General features: G+C 33.9%; 1 protein-coding gene across 9 annotated transcripts in view; it reads right to left on the minus strand.

Moving 5' to 3' along the window:
• Positions 1-20,982, minus strand: part of RELCH (RAB11 binding and LisH domain, coiled-coil and HEAT repeat containing) — a 118,629-nt gene that overhangs the window by 39,712 nt on the left and 57,935 nt on the right. For all 9 annotated transcript variants that reach the window (XM_036109034.2, XM_036109036.2, XM_036109035.2 and 6 more), the window contains 9 exons: positions 19,457-19,528; positions 15,343-15,483; positions 14,726-14,890; positions 12,779-12,926; positions 8,372-8,528; positions 7,479-7,602; positions 5,517-5,565; positions 3,391-3,470; positions 40-146 (listed from right to left, as the gene is read on the minus strand). In XM_036109034.2, coding sequence (XP_035964927.1) covers positions 40-146; positions 3,391-3,470; positions 5,517-5,565; positions 7,479-7,602; positions 8,372-8,528; positions 12,779-12,926; positions 14,726-14,890; positions 15,343-15,483; positions 19,457-19,528 — 1,043 coding nt within the window. The remainder of the gene's footprint in view (positions 1-39; positions 147-3,390; positions 3,471-5,516; positions 5,566-7,478; positions 7,603-8,371; positions 8,529-12,778; positions 12,927-14,725; positions 14,891-15,342; positions 15,484-19,456; positions 19,529-20,982) is intronic.

Genomic DNA, 20,982 nt, shown 5'->3' on the forward strand with positions numbered 1-20,982 from the left:
TTAAAAAAAAACAACACAACTATAAGCTATTATTTTTACCCCAGTTCCACAAAAGAAGCCTTCAGGCTATCAAGAGGAGCATGAGATAATGAAAGCAGGGTCATTACATCTTCTAAGAATCCAACTAACAGTTTTCGGTCTTCTTCCTATAGAGGATAAAGACTGATAATGAATCTCTAAGCAATTAAGTAGAACTAAAATAATAATTTCCTATCTATAATTAGAAAATTTTACCAAATATGGGGAAATATCCAGTCTTAGAAGCATTTTAATTAAAGATATTTATCAAGCATATCTATGACCACAATGGTATGAGGACAAAGACTATCTTGATTCATAGATTTAGACCTGTGCTGTCCAAAATGGTAGCCACTCACCACATGTGATTATTTATAATATTTAAATTTAGATGAAAAATTAAGTACAATGAAAGATTCAGTTCCTTGGCACTAGCTACCATTCAAATGCTTAAAAGCCACGTGTGGCTAGTGCCTTCCTTATTGGACAGCTCAGATATAGATTATGTCTGCTGTTGCAGAAAGTTTTATTAGACAGTCCTGGTTTAGAACATCATCAGGTATATTTTTAAATTAAAATTTATTTTTACCAATTTTAGTTCTCATTAATTTTGACCCTAAATACTTAAATACAAACTAGTAAAAGTTATCCCCCTAACAGAAAATCCATTTCCAAAAAATTATCTTTGCAATGTCTTAGTGGTCAGAAGCTACATGCTTGTTGAAATATAGATTACTGTGTTCTTGAGAGAAATAGTCACACCCTTGATTAAAAAGTAGTAATCTATATTTGCAAACTTTCTTTAATAAACCATTATTTTCATAATCAGAAAATAGTGTTTTCTTTTTTCTTATATTGTGTCCTATTAAGAATATGTTAATAAAAGAAACTCTATTAAAGAAACTAATTAAGAAAATGTCTGCTAAATTAGGAACATTAGAAATATAACTGTGTATGTTGAATTAACCTGAATCTATAAAGTAAGAGAATCTGACATTCTATCATGAAATAAATATATAATAAATCAGGTCAAGTTTTTTGTTATTAGGGATATATTAGGTCAACAATAAATAGTTTCTGAATATTAATAAATAGATCTATGAAGCATACTAGATTGCCACCTACCATTTTTTTCTACATAATAAGGTTCATTTAGAATGAATAAAGGGTTGACAAAAGTAATGATCAGCATGAACGATGACAGAAAGAGCAGTTTTAGAACACAACAGTGTACTTAATATAAAGCTCAGGACACTGACACACCAGCAGCAAAGCAACATTGGAACAGAGATTCCACCCAATTTTAGTTGCCTACTATATCAAACACAAAGTATACAAAAAATTGGAAAACAAACTGTAAATCTGAAAAACCTAAATTGTGAACTAAGAGCTATGAAATATACTTCTAAATGAGCACAGATTCTTCTAACTTGAAATTTTACTATAATCCTATTTCTCATTTTTAGAATCTCAAGACAAAAAATGTATTTGATTCAAAATAGTTTTTGTTAACCAAAGCAAACAGGACAGTGACTTGCCCTAATAGAAAATTTTGTTTAGTAAGAAAAATATTAACTGCTGGTACATGCTTCCTAAAACAAGTAACACTGGCAATCTATGATAGCTACCTCAATTCACACTTTGTAACTAGTTGAGAAGTTCTATCTCTTTTAGATGTCTGAACTTTACACAATGACTCACAGGCTTTTTCATTTATTTGACAAATCTGAGCGCTTACTATAAGGCAAACCTCGTATTTGGTACTTTATGATGCTTTAAGATACTATTTATTATCAAAATCAACATACTAACCAAACTTCCAGAGGTTAAAGAGAGAAAAAAAACTGACATCACACTTGCTATTATGCTGGTACAGCTTTCAAAATTAAAGAGCAGAAAACGGTATCCACACTATTGTGCCTGACAATATGCAGGGATTTAATCTCCATGAGTTTAAGAACAACAATACAGACAATCTATTAAGGTTATATGACTTAAAATATCCTACACACAGGGCTATTCTGTGTATATTCATATTATGAGGCAGTCTTTGAAACTAGTGGTAGAAAAGAAAAGTCTAAAGGAATACTGTGTTACTTTAACAGAACTGGAGCTTTACTGCAAGGTATGTGATACTGTAGGACTATATTTTAAAATTGTAAGATGGCTCAAATCTGTTTTGGAAGAAGAGTACAATAAATATGAATTGTTATACTTTGAATTCAAAGGGCAAAAGAAACCTTAGGTATTAATTAGGGGAAAACTCAGAAAAAAGGTCTTCCTTTTTGATTCTTACACTCTGATTTCTATTTATTTTTTTTAGAGTAATCTCTACATCCAATGTGGGACTCGAACTCATGACCCTTAGATCAAGAGTCACATGCTGCACTGACTGAGCCAGTCAGGTGCCCCTCACATTCTAATTTCTAAAAATGCTTTATCCTGAATCCATACTTTCACTTTACTGGTGAGACTGCTGCACATTTAAAAATGACTGATATACCTTAATATAACATCATATTATTTCCTTAAAATAAGGTTAAGTAGAGTGTGGTAGTCTGTTATATTGGTGACCCCCAATGAGCCACACCTCCTAGTTCATGGCTGGGCCTATAACTTGCTATAAACAAGAGAAGGCAATAGAATTGATGTGCTGATTCCAGGCCTAAGCCTTAGCCTAGCAGATGCTGTTTTTAAAAGCGCTCTTAGGAGCCCTGAGCCACCATGTATTAAGTCTGGCTCTGCTGCTCCAGAGGTCCTGTGGAGAGAGAGAGAAGCCCTAAGACTACATGGAGACTGAAGCTCGGTCACCCTAGCTGACCTCCCTTCCAACCAAAAAGTTGAATGCAACAACATGAATGACCATCAGCAAGGCCACAAAAGAGAGGCCAAGCGGAGCCAAGCCCAAGAGCAAATAAAAGGGTTATAAAAAGCCATTACATTTTTGGGTAATTTATTATGTAAGAAAAATAAAGTATTATTAAAAGATACTTTGCTAAAAATGATAAGAGTATAGAATTCTACCATTTCATAGTTTGCTCCACCTAATACATGTGCTTTGTTTGTTGTTTATGAAAAATTAATTATGAAACACAATGAAACTTTGCTAAGTAAGTGCAATCTAACATTCTAACAAAATATCAAGAAGTATACCATCTCTAAATGTATTTGTTCAGTGGAGATTTTACTCAGAGACTTATCCAAATATGCTCTCCACTATAAATTATTTATTGAATAAGACAAATATATAAAATTTGTTTTCCTTTATGGGTACCATTTTCACTTGTACACATATTAAAAAGGCATAATGTTAAGTATTTTTCTAAATAGAAAGTGCTTTTACATTTTCTAGTAAAAGGATTTTTCTCTTACCTGAATATAACACGTAAGGACTCCTGTTGCGTAAATGGGGACGGTAGCTTTAGTGAGGACCCCATTTCCTGCTGAGGAATCTAAAATCATTAAAATAATTTAAAAAATCTGAGTATATTTTAAATGTAAAGCAAAAAGTCACAATTCAAATTATATTTAAAATTCCAACTGGCTAGAAGATTTACACTAAATATTATCATTACTTTGGAAAATAATTTTTTGATGAAAACAATATCCAATGGTTGTAAAAATACAACTTAATACTTTTTATAAAGCCATTAGCATGAACATTTTTGATAGATGGGAAAGAACTTTAATAACCAAAATGGAAATACTTCCATTTCCACACTCAGAAATCAGAACTTTCTTGAAGTCTCCCAAGTGCCAGTCTGTATAAGTAGGTCTTCTCAAATTTTTATACTTTCAATTTATAGTATTCAGTAAAACGTAAAGGCACTTAGGTAAAAGGAGGCACCTAGATATATATTATTTAATCTGCTTCTAGATATGAGATACTACCTAGTTTCCAGGACTGGTCTGGTTCCAGAGCTCCTCCTGCATTCTCTATAGCAATTTTCAGCCAGATAACCCTGATTATTTTCAAAGTGGCAGAAAAGAGGAAAGCATTTAACCCTAGGAGAGTACTCTGTGACTACTGTAAAATAAGATAAAATCACCTGTAGATGATTTCAAAAAAGCAATTCTAGAGATGATATGACATTATTTGTTCACCAACACCTCTTGCTTATTGTTCCTTAGGCACTATTTTAAGTGTTTTATATTTGCTTTTATATACCCCCAAATTATTTATTACTATTTTCTCTTTTTATATGGTTCTAAATTCTTTTCAGAAAGTAGTACATAAAGAAATTTAAATAACTTCCCTGAAGGAATTATAACAAAAAAGAAAGTTCCATTTTCAGAACAATTAGTATTTGAGGTTTGTATATTCTATTGATAAGAGTAATGTTTTTTCTTTGGGGGGAATACTGATATTGGCTGAGTGCGGCTATGGTATTTGAGAGTTAAATCTGAGGTTAGGAACATAATAAGCCTAAATTGGATTCATAGATATAGTCTGTATATACAGGGATTAATAATGTCTTCCTACAGAACAGCTAAACATTCAGAGCTAACTGAGTAATTCTAAAAGCTGTCAGTTTCTAAAATATGTAAATACTGGTTCACTAATTTATCATCAGAATTAATAACTAAACAGATAATAACAACTATTAGGCATTCCAAACATTAACCCTTTAAAATATAAATTTTGGGAAGCATTTGTAAAAAAAAAAAAAATCTCATCATGTTTCAGACTTAAAAGAAAAAGATTTATGTATTCATTCTCTAACTATGAGGACAGCCCAAGATGGAGTTTTCTAGCTCACTCAAATCAAATCACGAAGGTAGGACTGCACTGAGATAAGAATTACCTATATATCCCAAATCAACCAAGTTAAAAAAAAAAAAAAAAGAGGGAGGCTATACATTTTCCCCTCTAACACCTTCCACAATTTATTCCTAGAAACTAGAAAAATACACAGGATGTAAGATCCACACAGAAATGAGTTCTTAGGCCAATGGTGCTATAATTAGACTTCTTAAGTCAGATGACTGAAAACTATCAACAGAGGGGCTGGAACTGCCCATTCAAGCATGTAGTTTCATTTTAAAAATGTATATGCATACCTTACATTCTCTTCCACTATATTTGTTTAATTTTGAAAGTTTTAAATAACTAATTATGAATTAGAGGCCCTTTATAATTTTCAGTATCTTGAATATACCACTTCAAATCTACAAGGGTACAAGTACTCAGTTTGAGAAACTCAGTCTTGGGTCAATTTGATTACAAGGAAGGTAGATATTTATAATCAAATTAACAAAGATTAATCTCACTACAGTCTCATAGGAAAGAGATTAGATGTGACACAGTTATAAAACCAAGAAATAAAATTTTCCTTTTCACGTATACTTGCTAGTTCATTTATACAATTTGCATATAAAGAATATAGTATTTTTCCTGAGTGAAGAGATTCAATTTTTTTTTTTTTAATTTTATTTTATTATGTTATGTTAGTCACCATACAATCAATTGTTTTTAAAAGTAGTAACAATGAACTTACCGATGTTTTCTTCAGACAGTCTTAAAATCTCCTGGAACTGAGGTTTTACCTATGCAACCCAAAGAAAAGATACAAAAAGTTTTAGGTCCAATGGATCAATTGATGATTAAATAAATAAAATGTTTACTACTACTGCTACTATTTATTTGTTTTGCTTTACAGACCAGTAGAGTGGTCAGAAATGTAACAATTTTTAAGAGGCTTAGAATAAAATAAGAGTCAAGTTACTGATAACAATTTTTAAGAGGCTTAGAATAAGAGTCAAGTTACTGAAAACAACATTTAGAGAAAAAGTATTTTCAAAATCAATTCAAGTCAGTAAGTATTTTCTCAAGGGCCTTTGGTTTCCTTCACTAAATTAAAATAATTTCCAAGATGACTTTCAGTGCTCGAAATCACTATCTCCTAAAACGGAACTTGATGACAGAAAGATTATTTAGGTAAATATTACTAGATGATTAGAATTTTTTAAAAAAAATGTGCTTATTTAAAAGGAATGAAAAGGAAATTCCATTCATTTAATGTATTCAATAAGTAACATATTCATCATGTAATATCCATCTGCTTAGATTTTAACTTCCTTAAAATATAAATTTAAACATCAAATACAGAATTTAATTATAATTTTTTATGCTTAATTCAATTTTTTATTATTAACATTATCACAAATTTCAGATTTCAGGCCACTGAAGCCAACCACTTACTGCTAAGTGCTAAAGCAGACTCCTACTTACTTCTTTGTCTCTCTTTTTTTTTAAATAATAGCTACTTCTTTCGTAGATGTCAATTTGCTTGCCAATGTTGATAACCATAAAATCAAATTATATTTAATAATTAGATGTTAGTGAAAGATGTAAAATGATCCTGTTCTTCTACAGTGGCATCAAGGTCTGGTTTTTGCCCTCCTATTGGCAGGTCAGGCCTAACAACTTACATATTCAACTTAAACTGAGGTGAAGCCCCCTGTTAAAAGATTAATCTACAGGATCATAAAACAAAGACATTGAAGTGACTTCTTCATTTGACATACTGAAGTGACTTCTTCATTTGACATACTGAAGTGACTTCTTCATTTCACACATGCCCAAACAACTTAATTATTTATTATGGGTCACAAACATAATAACATTATAACCCATTTTCTGAATTTTGCTCAGTCTGCTATACCAAACTACTTTACTTTAAATGTTTCAATAACTACAGAGTAAAGTAATAGTTAATAGTAAAGAGCTGCACTAAATTCTTACCTTTTAAACGTCTTGATTAGCATCTGATTATAGCAACTGTATCTTTTTATGTTTTTATTAGGTCTCTAAAGAACTGACTGAACAATATGCCAGCAAGACAAATGGATTAAAGAGGAAACCGGGATCTAAGGACATTCCAGTTTTAATTGTCTAAAATTATAAAATAACCTGGATGTGCAAATGTGACAAACTATAGTTTTGGTAGTGACTGAAAGATGCAGCACTAATCTCAAGTGTCCACGCTATTCTAACAACTGGTATCCTTGCAGCAAGTCCTCTGTATAAGCTACTTTGGTTCCTCCATCGCCTGAGGTTTTGACCAAAGTGTGCTGAGCAAACAGCCGCCCCCTGAATCTGGGGTAGATGGTAAAGCAGGAGAAGCACATTAAAGAATTGCAGTTGAGTTCCTTAAGTGATACTTAGGGAAGTATCACTTGCCTATGCTGGAAATCTTCAAGATATCCACAGTGAGTAGATATTATATCCAAATCTGGATACAAACTAAGTTTAGGCTAAATCATCTGAAAACCAATAAAGGTAAGAATATTACTGACTAGAATTTTCTTTTAAAAACTATCATAGTTTTCTAAGATGTTAAAAGATAATTAGACTAAAGGAAGGGCTCATGCTTTTATTTACTCTGTTACAGCATTAATTAACACATTACATTTCTATATCTCTTGAACATAAGAAAACATGGAATACAAGTTTTTACCTTAGTGTTTGTAAAAATTTTGCCAAATGTCCGGCAAAGGCGCCAGAAAAATCTGGAGAATTCATGGACACAGGCAGTTGAAGTAACATTAATTTTGCCAACTATTTCTATAAGTTGTGGCAACCTAAATGTGAAAGGAAAGAAAAATAGGCAGGGGATACATATAAATTACTGTTTCCTTGCCAATTTCTGAAACAATGCAAATCTAACAACCTTTTCTTTTGCTTTTCTTTCTTTCTTTTTTTTTAAAATAGGCTCCATGCCCAGCGTGGAGCCCAACACGGGGCTTGAATTCACAACCCTGAGATCAAGACCTGAGGCTGAGATCAAGAGTCAGATGCTTAACTGACTGAGCAACCCAGGCGCCCACTGTTTTGCTTTTCATAGCCAGCAAAATTGCAAATCAAAGGAGTGGTTTGAGATGCTTTGAAAAGGTTTTAAGTTTATATTCTATTCTATAAACTTCTTCTATATTTTAACTGCTTGCCATAAAATATATGGAACCTTAATGGTAGAGTTCTAACTATGGAGTTAATGAGACACCAATCACTGGATTCGATGCCTCACATAAGAGCTTGGCTAACATGGCATCCATTTTAGCTTCAAAAATGAGAATCTGGATATAGTTTAAAATCCATCACCACTATTAGACAACAACAAGGCAGCAAATAGGTCGTTGTGATATAATACAGCAGCACCATCTGCATAGATAAATAATTACATATCCAATGGTATAAATCTCCTCTCCTAAAGAAGTTTACCACAGATAATGCCAACTTATGTTTTGTGATATTTTTTATATTTTGTCCCTCAGTGCCAAGGCTAAACATAGTGAGCTATCTTCCATTAAACTGACAGAGGTGTACCAAATGAATATGGAGGCAGTAACTTACAATTGATTGACAACCCATAGTAAAGTCTCCCAGCCTGTTGTACCCTCGTGTTCCAGCTGGTAATCATAAAGTTGTAGTAGCACTGCCAATTGCTCACGACTTCCAATTATAGTAGACACATCTTGAAGAGGCGACATAGGCCGAGGGAACCTAGTCACTATAAATAACAGAAGCAAAGTAAATCATGTGAAAAATGGCAATTTGTGAAATTAGCTGTACTGTCAAAAGGAAACTAAGATTCTGCTTCCTGATATTTAATTAGCTTATTATAAACTTTATCTTTTTTTTTTTTTTAAAGTAGGATCCACGCCCAGCATGAGAGCCCAGTGCGGGGCTTAAACTCATGACCCTGAGATCAAGACCTGAACTGAGATCAAGAGTCGGATGCTCAACCACCTGAGCCACCCAGGCGCCTCCAGCTTATTATAAACTAAATATAGAACCGAAACTTATTAATAAAATAATTTAAGAAAAAAGTAAAACAAATTCTTGTCACATGTGAACAAATTTAACAATCTCAAAAATAAAGATTTTATGAGACTCAACAGTTAATAAACAAATACTGTAATGAAATAGTTTGCTAATGAAGAGTAAAATTTCATTTAGGTTAAATTAAAATTGGCCCAACGATGTTAGCTAAAATATGTATTTGAATTTAATTAAAAAAAAGAAAAGAAATACTTGTAATTCCACCAGACTGTTTATAATGATGAAATAGTAAATATGATAAATATGTTTCCTTCAGGGAGTAAGGAACTAACAGATTAATAGTGGGGAAATAATGAATACCAGAGAATAATGATACAAAATACATTAAAGCTTGAGCTGAACAGGTTTCTTAAGTAGTTAATCTCCAATATTAAATACTTAATTTAAAAAAATTTCCAGAGTTTGATAAACATTAACTTAATATGAAGTGTTAAAGCTGGTGACCACAAAGATGAGGCAAAATGTACTATAAATATTATAACCAGGGTCCCAAGTATATAGTTCAAAAATTTGGGGGAAAACTGAAGAACTCTTAAAATTATGTAAATAAAACATGAAGATATAACCAGCATATTTTAAATTTGCAAACATATCAATAAAACTTATGATCCTATAGATCATAATAGATCCCAGGTTATTAAGAGAACACTTCTTGATGGCTATTAAATGAATAATGCATGCCGACAGCTCATTAACTGTTAGTAGGAAACTCCTAATTGCCTAACAACTCCTGTATAGAGGCTAACATCCTAAAAAGACACAAATAAATACATAGAATTGTCTGGAAACATATTAATGGCTTAATAATTATTATTAAGCTTAAGAAAACATGAAATACACAAAATTTAAAAAATGCTCAAAGACAAAATTAAGATGTCATTGTCTTTCTATGCTGCCCAAGGCTTTTAACAATATATTAAGGACAGATAAAGATCATCCTTTGCTAGCCAAACTCTCCTATTTGCTATCATAATATACCAACCAACAAATAAATGAGTTTGGGTAACATGGTATTTCTCACTATCTGGGGTTTCTGCTTGAATTCTCACTGTATCTCAACCCAAGAATCAAACAGATTTGGATTGTAAGGGGTATCTGTACTTCATCTAGAAATAGATCATGTCAAACATATTAGATGTAATTTCAAACAGGGTTATATCATACTTGTCACAATCTGCTATACTATGATAGAATGAATGTTATTTCTTCAAAAGTACTAACAAATCATTGAAAAAAAAAGGAACAGTTTAAAGTAAAATAGATACATCAAAATTAACTACGGGGAAAGTAAGGTCTAAAAAGATTTAAAGAGGGGTGCCTGGGTGGCTCAGTCGTTAAGCGTCTGCCTTCGGCTCAGGTCATGATCCCAGGGTCCTGGGATCGAGCCCCGCATCGGGCTCCCTGCTCCACGGGAAGCCTGCTTCTCCCTCTCTCACTCCCCCTGCTGGTGTTCCCTCTCTCGCTGTGTCTCTCTCTGTCAAATAAATAAATAAAATCTTTAAAAAAAAAAAAAAATAAAAAAAAAAATAAAAAGATTTAAAGATAGGTCCAATAGAAGCAAAATAATGTCAAGAAATAAGCAATTACTTGGATAACTCAATTATTATAGGTAAATAATCAGAATGGTTCAAGAGTCTCAAAATATTATTCTATTTAATAGAATTTTTAAAAATGTGAGGATCTAACTTATAACAATATAGAAAGGTCCTCAGAATGCCATTTTAATAGGCTGGAAAAATACCAGCATTTTATTGTCAACAAAATAACCACAATTACCCACCAAAATAACAGTTGTTATGACTCTTTAATGTGTTTCCCTCTCAACAGAATGTAAGCTCTATGATGACAGAAAGTTGTGTCTATTTTATTCATGAATGATCCCAAGTATTTAAAAAATAGTTCCTGACGTAAGTATTAGCTAATGGTGTAGAATAAATTGGTAATAAAAATATTTGTGTGGGTTAAAAAGAAAAGATTATTATTATTTTTTAAAGATTTTACTTATTTGACAGAGAGAGACACAGCGAGAGAGGGAACACAAGCAGGGGGAGTGGGAGAGGGGGAAGCAGGCTTCCTGCCGAGCAGGGAGCCCGACGTGGGGCTCGATCCCAGGACCCTGGGATCATGACCTGAGCCGAAGGCAGACGCTTAATGACTGAACCACCCAGGTGCCCCAAGAAAAGATTATTTTTGGTATGATGAAGATATAATCACAAGAAAAGGTCACATAAATACTAAAAGAAATATATTCAGGATGTTAAAGCAGTTGTTCTGACAATTTTCATCTACTCTCCAGCATGTGGTTGGCAACAGGCAACATTCAAGAGTTATTTGTTAAATACATTAATGAAGGGATGATAGCAAATGTTACAGGTTGAACTATGTACCCCCCCATAAATTCCTACGTTGAAGTCCTAAACCCTAGAACCTCAGAATGTGACCTTATTTGGAAATAGTGTTGTTGCAGGTAGAATTAGGTAAGATGAAATCATACTGGAATCGGGTGGGCCTTTAGTTCAATATGACTGATCTTATAAAAGGGGAAAATTTGGACATAGAGACAGACACACACAGAGGAAGCATGGAATGTGAATATGAAGGCAGAGATTGGGATGATGCATTTATAAGCCAAGGAATGACAAAGATTGCCAGCAAACCAGCAGAAGCGAGGACAGAGGCATGGAACAGCTTTTTCCTCAGAGCCATTAGAAGGAACCAACCCTGCTGACACTTTGATCTGAAACTTCTAGCTTTCAGAACTACAAGACAATAAATTTTAGTTTGTGGTATTTTGTTATGGCAGCCCTAGCAAACCAATATGGCAAGACAGAAAGAGAAAGAGAGGGAATTAGAAAGATAGGAAAGCCCCTAGGCAGATGAGGAACCTTAATATGTGAGAGGGTAGAACCTGAAGCAGACGGCTGTGAATGCTTTAGGAAGACTTTCCTTAAAAATCCGAATTTTCCTTCTCCTCAATAATATTTTAAAATGTTAAATTAACTCTACTCCATCCATTCTCAATTTTTCCAGTAAAACAGACATTCAAACAGTATATGCCATTTTTATGTCGTGCTTCGTGTATTCTTGGACATGACTTCATTCCCAAAGATTAAGGGCAGCTCACAGTTTACATGAAAACTGCAAAAACATTAAGTGTCTGTTGATGTTCTCAATGTTATCATTCTTTTGTCTATCAGAAGCCAGTAAGAGACATGGACAATTTCACAAATCTGAAGAAGTTGCAAAGGGATCTCATACAGAGTAATAGCTGGTCTATAGCCATTTATCCTGGGGGTTGGGTGCAGTGGGGTTACTAAGTGCCATGGATCAAAGGTCTCTTACTAGTTAGGTGGACACTGAGAGAAGAGAATACTGGCTTTTGCTATCAACGTCACTATTTCTGAAACTAAGGCATATTCCTTCTTTGGAGGAAAAAAAAAATCTGCTGCAAATGCTTATATTCCCGTCAAGCACAAGTAGAAAAGAGTAATTACATTTACCTTCCCATATTGAAAGTAAGATGAAGCAGATGGGGGAGAAAAAAATATAAAGAAAGTGGAAATGACAAGCTTCATAAACTGGCACTAGTAACTATTCAGTGACCTTTTCATTGATTCAGCTCTATTAATGAAAGAAAACTTAGTTCAGCTGCTGGAAAAAAAGGTTATCAATACTATAGATTAGGAATGGAAAGAAAGTACAAATATTATAAAATAATACCATGAGGCTTCTTCATAAAAGATGAAGGCACCATTTAACTTAGCTATCATATAATCTATGACCACAAGATTCCACACATGTATTTTAGTAATTATGCTGTCATATAAAGTAATTTTTAGAAGTTTAAACAAAAACAATTATTTGGGAAGCTAAGTTGCTAATATTCTACATCTTCCTTCCATAATTTAAGTTCAGTACCTTCTATCTGTGGCACTTCACCATGAAGCTTGGCTTTGCTGGAGAAAGGTGCATTCTGCAGCACTAATGCAAAGAGAGATGGGATCAAGGACTGCAAAGCAGAAAGATACATGTGCAGCTTATGTTCATCCAGCCCGTGCTCTCCTTCCTGAAACATAAGGAGGTGGAAGCTAGTTTTAGTTTTCTGAAATTAGGTATTTATAATGCTCTTCCTTTCTGTGGCAATGAATAAAGCATTTAAGGATCTGTATGGTAGACTCACAGCACAGCACCTAGTGGAGATGTCCATGAATCTTTTCTTAATTTTTCTAAGTACATGAAAATGTGAAGAAGCACTAAGGCACTATATAAGTAATATAATTTTTTATGTGGAAATCTTTAGGGTGAACATCAGTCATTTCAATTTGTATGAAACTGTTTCTACAGGCTTTTTTTCTTTTAAGAGGATCTTATCCTTTGAAATTTTGTAAGTCAGGATAAAGAAACTAAAGTGAGCCACAGGAATAATTTTAAATGTTCAACTGTTAGATCAGCAGCAGCGCTTGCTACTTTCCTTCTCCTACTTCTGGTCTCCTTTTACAGATTTGGTGGCATCTGTATTTGCCAGCACTGAAAGCACTTTAAAATAATTCAACGCACAGATGAAATGTGGGAGAAAAAATTTCAAAAGGAAACAAAAGAAAGAGATAACAGAAAGAAAAAAAGAGTAAAAGGATCAGTATGGTACACAGAAACCAAATGTTAAAGTAGAAAATAGAATCATTAGAGACAAAAGTGTTTACTGCTATTCAAATCCACTTGAGATGTCCTTACTATGTTATAAAATAACAACAGTGTCAGAGATACCAGATATATGAGTTACACACTATCAACTAAATTAGTTAATCTCTTCATGGAAGAATTACTACCTATGCGGAATACTGCATCCTTAATAGCAAAATGGAATTAACCATGTTATGAAATGGAACAAGAAAAACAAAGGAATGGATAATTTTCAGGTAGAAGGAATGTAAACATTAAAAAAAAATACTTTAAAAAATTTCCTAGGTTTCATAAAAAGGACTACTTTGGTCTAGTTGTCTATAGTTTTTTTAATACCCATTTTTAAATTGATAGAAAAAAAATCCAAATTTTTAAATTAAATAAATACATGTGGATAAGACTGTCTCCAGAGTAGTCACTATGCAAGAGCCTTATAGATTCTTTAAAATTTGGGGGTAGAACGGGTAAGAGTTTGGTATCAGTGACTCATACCTGTCATTTGACGGCTGTAAAACCCTGGGCAGGTTCCCTAAAAGCTCAGTTTCCACACCGAAACCAAAATAAAATTCAAAGAGTTATAAGAATGAAATAATACGTTTTATTTAGAAGGTATCTACCCTAATGCACATAATAGACATTAAAGAAATGTTAGTTTTTCTTCTAGACTCTAAAGGGACTTTTTAGTACAAAAATTAAATCAAGAAGTTACTATCTTTTTTTCAACTTTTCTTCATTTCTTTTATTTGGGAAAAAAAAATGTTCATTTTAAGAAGGAAATGAACTACTGCAATGAAGTAAACACAGTTAAAGCATTTTGAAATCGTGTAAGTAAGAAAGCTTTAGAGACTAATATTTTAGTTATCTCTGCATTCTGGGAACTGGAGCTGATATGTCACCTAAAATCTTTAAATCTTCAGAAGAGACAAGGAAGAGCTAGCTTTCTGAATAATGTACAAGTGAGTTCCACAAAGGTGCTACTTCATGCCCTTTCTCGTCTGGCTTTAGCAAAGCAGAACTTCCTCAAATCTCTCTTGGCTCTAATCCAATAAAAATCTTTAACTGGTAAATTATTAGAATGTTCAGCTAAGTGGTACTTTCTGTCCTTGCTCCCCAGCATTCTTCCAAGATGACTTAGAACACACCTTTTACATTTCTATAAACTGTATACATAAAGAAAGCATTTACCCTGAGAAGTTTTTCTATCTTGTTCAGCAATGTAGGTATAAGATGAGACTGTAAATTTCCCAGTTCTGTAGTCCAGGCAGCGTAGGCTGGTAAAAATACTTGATGTGTTGCACTAACTACTCTTTCTGAGGGATCACCCAAGGCTGACAGCAACAATTCAAAACCCTGCCAAAAAGAAACAGGTAAAATTTAGATTTTTAAAAGAATAAACTTCCAAAAAAAAAAAAAAAACCCTCAATAAAAAGCAGTAAGTATACACTGCAGTACATTTAGAAAACATTTTAAGCAAGAAAGCAAGCCATCCATAATCCTATCCTTCCCATTTTCTTTAAAGAAAATGTCATGTATCCATTGATGTGGAAACCAAAGAGAAAAGGTGGTAAACATGGCACACTTGTTGCCAATTTCCTGCCACAAAACTATGGCAGAGATTGCAAATGAATCCTAGCACTTTCTTCTGAATTGAAGTAAAACCAGGCAGCCAACTGCAACTGGTTAAAGCTGACATACCTCCCATCCCTACTATAGATTATTGGGTAGCTGAATCAGAGATTTGGAATATTAACTTATTTGGAATTTTATAATGGAGTAAATAGGGTTCATTCTGAAAAACATACCTGTTGATATTTATCTGGATCATCAATGTATCCCATAATGATACCGAGGCTTTTGATCACAGCTTCTCTTACTAAATCTGCCTTATCTTCCATTAACATTTGTTGCAACATTGAGAGAACCAAGGAGCTACGTATTTCTTTCTGAAAATAAATAAAAACATGTTTTTACTATTTATTTTACACTAGCAGTAGAAAAGCATAGAAAATAATAAGACAGACATCCACATATTCAAAATCCAGATTAAATATATTCACATTTTCTGTTTTTTTAAGTCTTCATTTTTCAAAGACATAAGACATTACAGATATAGCTTGTCTGACTCTCCAGCCTCTCCCACCTTCTTCTACCCTCCCTCTCTACAGATAACATCTACCTTGAATTTGGTATTAATCATCTTCCAGCATGTTTTTCTTTTTTTTCTTTTTTTTTTTAAAGATTTTATTTATTTATTTTGACACACAGAGAGAGAGAGAGAGACAGCGAGAGAGGGAACACAAGCAGGCGGAGAGGGAGAGGCAGGCTTCCTGCTGAGCAGGGAGCCAGATGCACGGCTTGATCCTGGGACCCTGGGATCATGACCTGAGCCGAAGGCAGACGCTTAACGACTGAGCCACCCAGGCGCCCCCCAGCATGTTTTTCTATCTACTAAATATGTGCAAATCCTTCAAATTCTACATCACATAGTAGCAAGCACTTTTGGCAAATCAACGAAGTCAACACTGCTATAAATGGACAATGACTTCTACCGATACTTGTTTTTAACTCAGAGAAGAACTTTCAGAGTTTTAATAACAGGAGAGATTACAAACATGGCTCCGTTAATCAAAAACATTTGTCTGGGGTAGGAGTGTGGAAACATTCTAAAATCCTGGTGTTCCTATTTTTTGAAGAACTGAGAAAAAAACAGGATGATAAAATATGAGAGCAAACTTTAAAAATACTTCAAAGGGAACTGCATTGCTATCCTCAGATGCTACTCTTTTAATATAATGTCAACCACTGTTGTATCTTAATTTCACACAATTTTTTTTTTTGTTAAAGAATGTTTTAGCCTAATTAATGCCTGAAGGTAAAATAAAGAGCTATCATTATGCAAATTCTTGCCCTTACTTCCCTTCTCTGGACATTATAATTTGATCAGTTTATAAAATTCTTCAAATCTAAACTTGTTTATGTCCTTTTCACATCTAATAGAATACAATAAAGATAGAGGATGGGACCATTTTCATAAATTTACAGTGTGATTTTAGTATGCAGAGCAAGGTCTATCGGTCATCTTTAAATGACCTAGTTTTTGCTTTGACTTCCTAGAAACAAAAGTATATGTAATTTTACCAAATTTTGGTCACATTTAGGTTGTTGAGTATGTCTTTTAGTACAGCCTTGTTTACTTATCCTCTAGGATAAAAACTGCCCAAAAAACTGCCTTGAAGATCTTAAAAGGGCTTCTGGGTTGGTATCAGCCTCGGCAGCAGGACATAGGTAAGTAAACTTCAGCTGGGTATTTGCTTCACATTGCTCTGGGCTGACGTCAGGTGCAGCAGTTAGTTTCAGTACGCCACAGGGAACCCACAGGACAAGTCAGGAGGCATTACTCCACTGAAGCCATGACCGCGCTGAGATTTTACTGTTAGCAGCTGTGGTGGGATATTAGGCAAGTGAAGATCCATGGAGGAAACATTAAGTCTATTCTTCATACTGCTTAACATTCTACTATCAGGGGCAGTGTAGAACAGCTTATTTATCCCCTTTGTGCATGTGATGTTCATCTCTGCTTGGAACAGTATATAAAAGGATGCTCAAAACTGACTCATGTAGGGGCACCTATTTAGGTCCTTTTCACATCTAATAGTTAGAATACAATAGAGGATGGGACCATTTTCATAAATTTACAGTGTGATTTTAGTATGCAGAGCAAGGTCTAACAGATTTGATCTCCAGGCTGCAGTTTGTCAAGTCCTCCTTTAAACTATGGTTGTTTAAATTAAAATAACTGTGATGTCACCTCATTCCTCTACCCTCTCTAAGCCCTGGATTTATGGAAAGATACCTAAAAGAGTTTAACAGTCCAGGGGTCCTCATCTTTTTGATGGAAGGATTCCTTTAGTCATTTAAAAATTACTGAGCACTGCAAACAGCTTTTATTTGGGTGGGTAATATCTACTGACATTTATCATATTAGAATTTAAACTGAGAAATTTAAAAACAACAATAAAATCATTTAAGGTTAGTAACATGTATAACATTTTAATGAAAATAACTATAAAACAAAAAAATTAGTGAGAATGGTGCTTTACATTTTGTTGCAAATCACTTTAATGTCTGACTTAAAAGAAAACAGGTAGATTCCCTTATCTGCTCTGCATTCAATTGTTATGATAGTTTCAGCTGGTTTTTAAGAAAATCTGGCCCCACAGAGACATGTAATTGAAAAAGGGAGTATTTTAATAGCCTTTTCTGATAAGAATAGATTTTTTTTTTAAAGATTTTATTTATTTATTTATTTGAAAGAGCAAGAATGAGAGAGAGGGAGAGAGAGAGAGGGAGCACATGAGAGGGGAGAGGGTTAGGGGGAGAAGCAGACTCCCTGCTGAGCAGGGAGCCCAATGCGGGACTCAATCCCAGGACTCCAGGATCATGACCTGAGCCGAAGGCAGTTGCTTAACCAAATGAGCCACCCAGCGCCCAAGAATAGATATTTTAATTCCACACTAAAACTGGACAAGTGGTAGTTTCTTAGAGGTTAGATGCAATGTAGAATCTGAAACCATGATATGGTTCCTTGCTAGTAAACTCTAAACTCTGGCACATTAAATTCCACTGCTTAGGTGTGTGGGTGGCTCAGTCAGTTAAGCGTCTGCCTTCAGCTGGGATCATGATCTCAGGGTCCTGGGATCAAGCCCCTTGTGGGGCTCTCTGCTCAGCAGGGAGTCTGCTTCTCCCTCTCTCTCTGCTTGCCACTCCCCCTGCTTGTCCTCACCCCCCTCTGTCAAATAAATAAATGAAGTCTTTAAGACAAAAATTCCACTGGTCTATCTTGGACTTTGCCTCTATTTTTACCCATGTGTGATTTTGAGCAGTATGCATTGGTCATTTGGGAAACATTGTACCATAGACTTATTCAGACGCTCTTCAATATTGACACATTTTATTATAATCTCAAAAAATCACATGTTAAGATCTCAGAAATGTGTTTACATACTCAGAAGCTGTCAAACCCATGGTGGCAGATAATAAATTTTCCAAAATTCTCGCTCTCACTTAAAAGTTCCAATTTTATCATTGGCAATAAATGTCATCTACTTGTTTTTCCTTAAAGTGACAGGCTCATTTCACTCATTTTCATAAAAATATCTGCTAAATACTCATTTCTGAATAACGAGAGCTTGTGTGTTAGTGTTGGTCAAGTAAAATCAGTATCTCATGAAAAAAGGAGCTAGTTCAATTCACAACTCAAGCTATTTGAAATCCTTTTCCTGAAATAACCATTATACCTCAGGATACCTCAGCAAAAGGGATTGATATTAGTATTTTCCATTCTGTCACACAAAATATTAAAAAGATATAAACTCAAGGGTCAAAATTTAGTAGAATTAATAATTTTATTGATTCATCAAGCTTATTTTTGAGTGAAACTGGCTCTTCTGAGTACATGGCAGTGAAGAATACATCATTATCAGTATATTTGGGGGTCACTGCCTAGATCAGGGCTAATGCATTGGCATTGTTGCCCATTATAGCTTCTGTACCAATAACATAAATGTAAACACAGAGAAAAAGATGAAAAGTGTCTTAATATTATGAAAATAATTTCACCTCATGGACCCCTCTGAAAGTATCTCAAAGAATCTCCCAGGGTCCTCGAACCACAAATTTTGAGAACTGCTGGTAATTTAATACATTTATGCCTCATGCAAAATGGTTAATATACCTATCTGCCTGTAATGCCATATTATATCAATGTGAGACTAATCTTTTTGGCTCATCTCCTTCCTTTTATTAGGATAGCATGCCCTGGGAGAATTTGAATTAAAATATATAAGTGACTTGATAAAAAGTTTCTCTATTATTAAAAAGGAAAAAAAGTTTTGAAGAAAAAATGACAATTCTTACAGGAAGGTAAGGTGCCAATGCTCCACAGGATTCTGCCACAAGTAGTCGTCTTTCTGGGTATTTGTGGTTAATCTAGAGTAAAAAATAAACAAATTAAGCATAAACAACATAACCTCCTTTCCTCCAACAGAGAATTACTCCTCACAATAAATCCTGTTAAGAATGCAATACAGCATCTTTTTTTTTTTTCCACTTCTGGGAATCCCTGTGTGCCTATAACTGGATCAGGAATAAGGGAATCAGAGAGAGACTAAAAAATGAGGCCACAGCGGTTATCTGTTAAAGAAAAAAGGATAAAGCAAAGATGAAAATGTGGCAAGGTGTCTAGAGATGGTAGGCTTACCTATAACTAGGCTTTCCTTAGGATGTCAGAAGCACCTTTCTCCAGCCCTAGCAACATTAGTTTATTTTTAAATTTGAAAAACTCAGCTTCTGGATATTATAGATACGGCTTATAATATGTGCCAGGAGTGACTCATCAGTTCTCTTTTTTAACTAAGGGATTAGGAAGTAAGTTAATCAATGATTTAACTAGAGCCAAAATATGATTTTGTTTTTAAAGTAAGCAGACTTCAATCCATTCCTGTTTGTATATGCAAGATGTTGGGGTTTTGCTGTTATGATGACTACACTGAACCATAACAACAAAATAAAAAAAAAAATGACACATACTGGGTTTTGTTCCCATATGTCTTCTTCATAGAATATAAATCTTTCCTTGACTGGAAAAGAAGTATATCTGTTCTCATATTCCCATATGAAAAGGTGCCATAATTCATTAAAGTATTGGATGCCTAAAATTAAGAAAAGAAATTACATAGCAATCTACTGGGCAACAAATGGGAGGTAGTCGGTTAGATAGATCCCCAATATCCATGTTTATTCAGGTAATAGAAGAGGTGGTGGTAATGATGGTTATTATGAATATCTGTAAACTAAATTTTCCAGAAATAGTAACCTCAGAGCAGAATGGTTTGAATGTCAAAGTATGTTATATGTAAACTTTCATTTTGCTTTTTATAGTCTAGCTCAATGAGTCTTAAAATTAAATGTACATACAAAAATCAATTGTATCTCTCTATATTGCAAAAAATGCAAAATAAAATTAAGAAAATTCTATTTACAACAGTATCAAAAAGAATAAAATATTTAGGAATAAATTAAACAAAAAAAGTACAAAAATTGTGTTCTGAAAACAACAAAACATTGTTGAAAGAAAATTTAAAAGAACTAAATAGATGGAAAGACATCCTAAATTCATGGGTAAGACGGCTCACTATTGTTAGGATGGTGAGATACTCTCCACACTGATCTACAGATACAATGCAGTCCTTATGAAAATTCCAGATGGCTTATTTGCAGATTTTGATAAGTTCATCCTAAAATTCACATGGAAATTCAAGGGACCCGGAATAGCCAAAACAAACTTGAAGTAAGAGAACTAAGTTCAAACAGTTGGAGTTTCTTTTTGGGGTGATAAAACTGTTCTAAAACTGATTGTGGCAGGGGCACCTGGGTGGTGCATT

Source organism: Halichoerus grypus, chromosome 13 (assembly GCF_964656455.1).
Source record: "Halichoerus grypus chromosome 13, mHalGry1.hap1.1, whole genome shotgun sequence".
NCBI lineage: Eukaryota > Metazoa > Chordata > Mammalia > Carnivora > Phocidae > Halichoerus > Halichoerus grypus.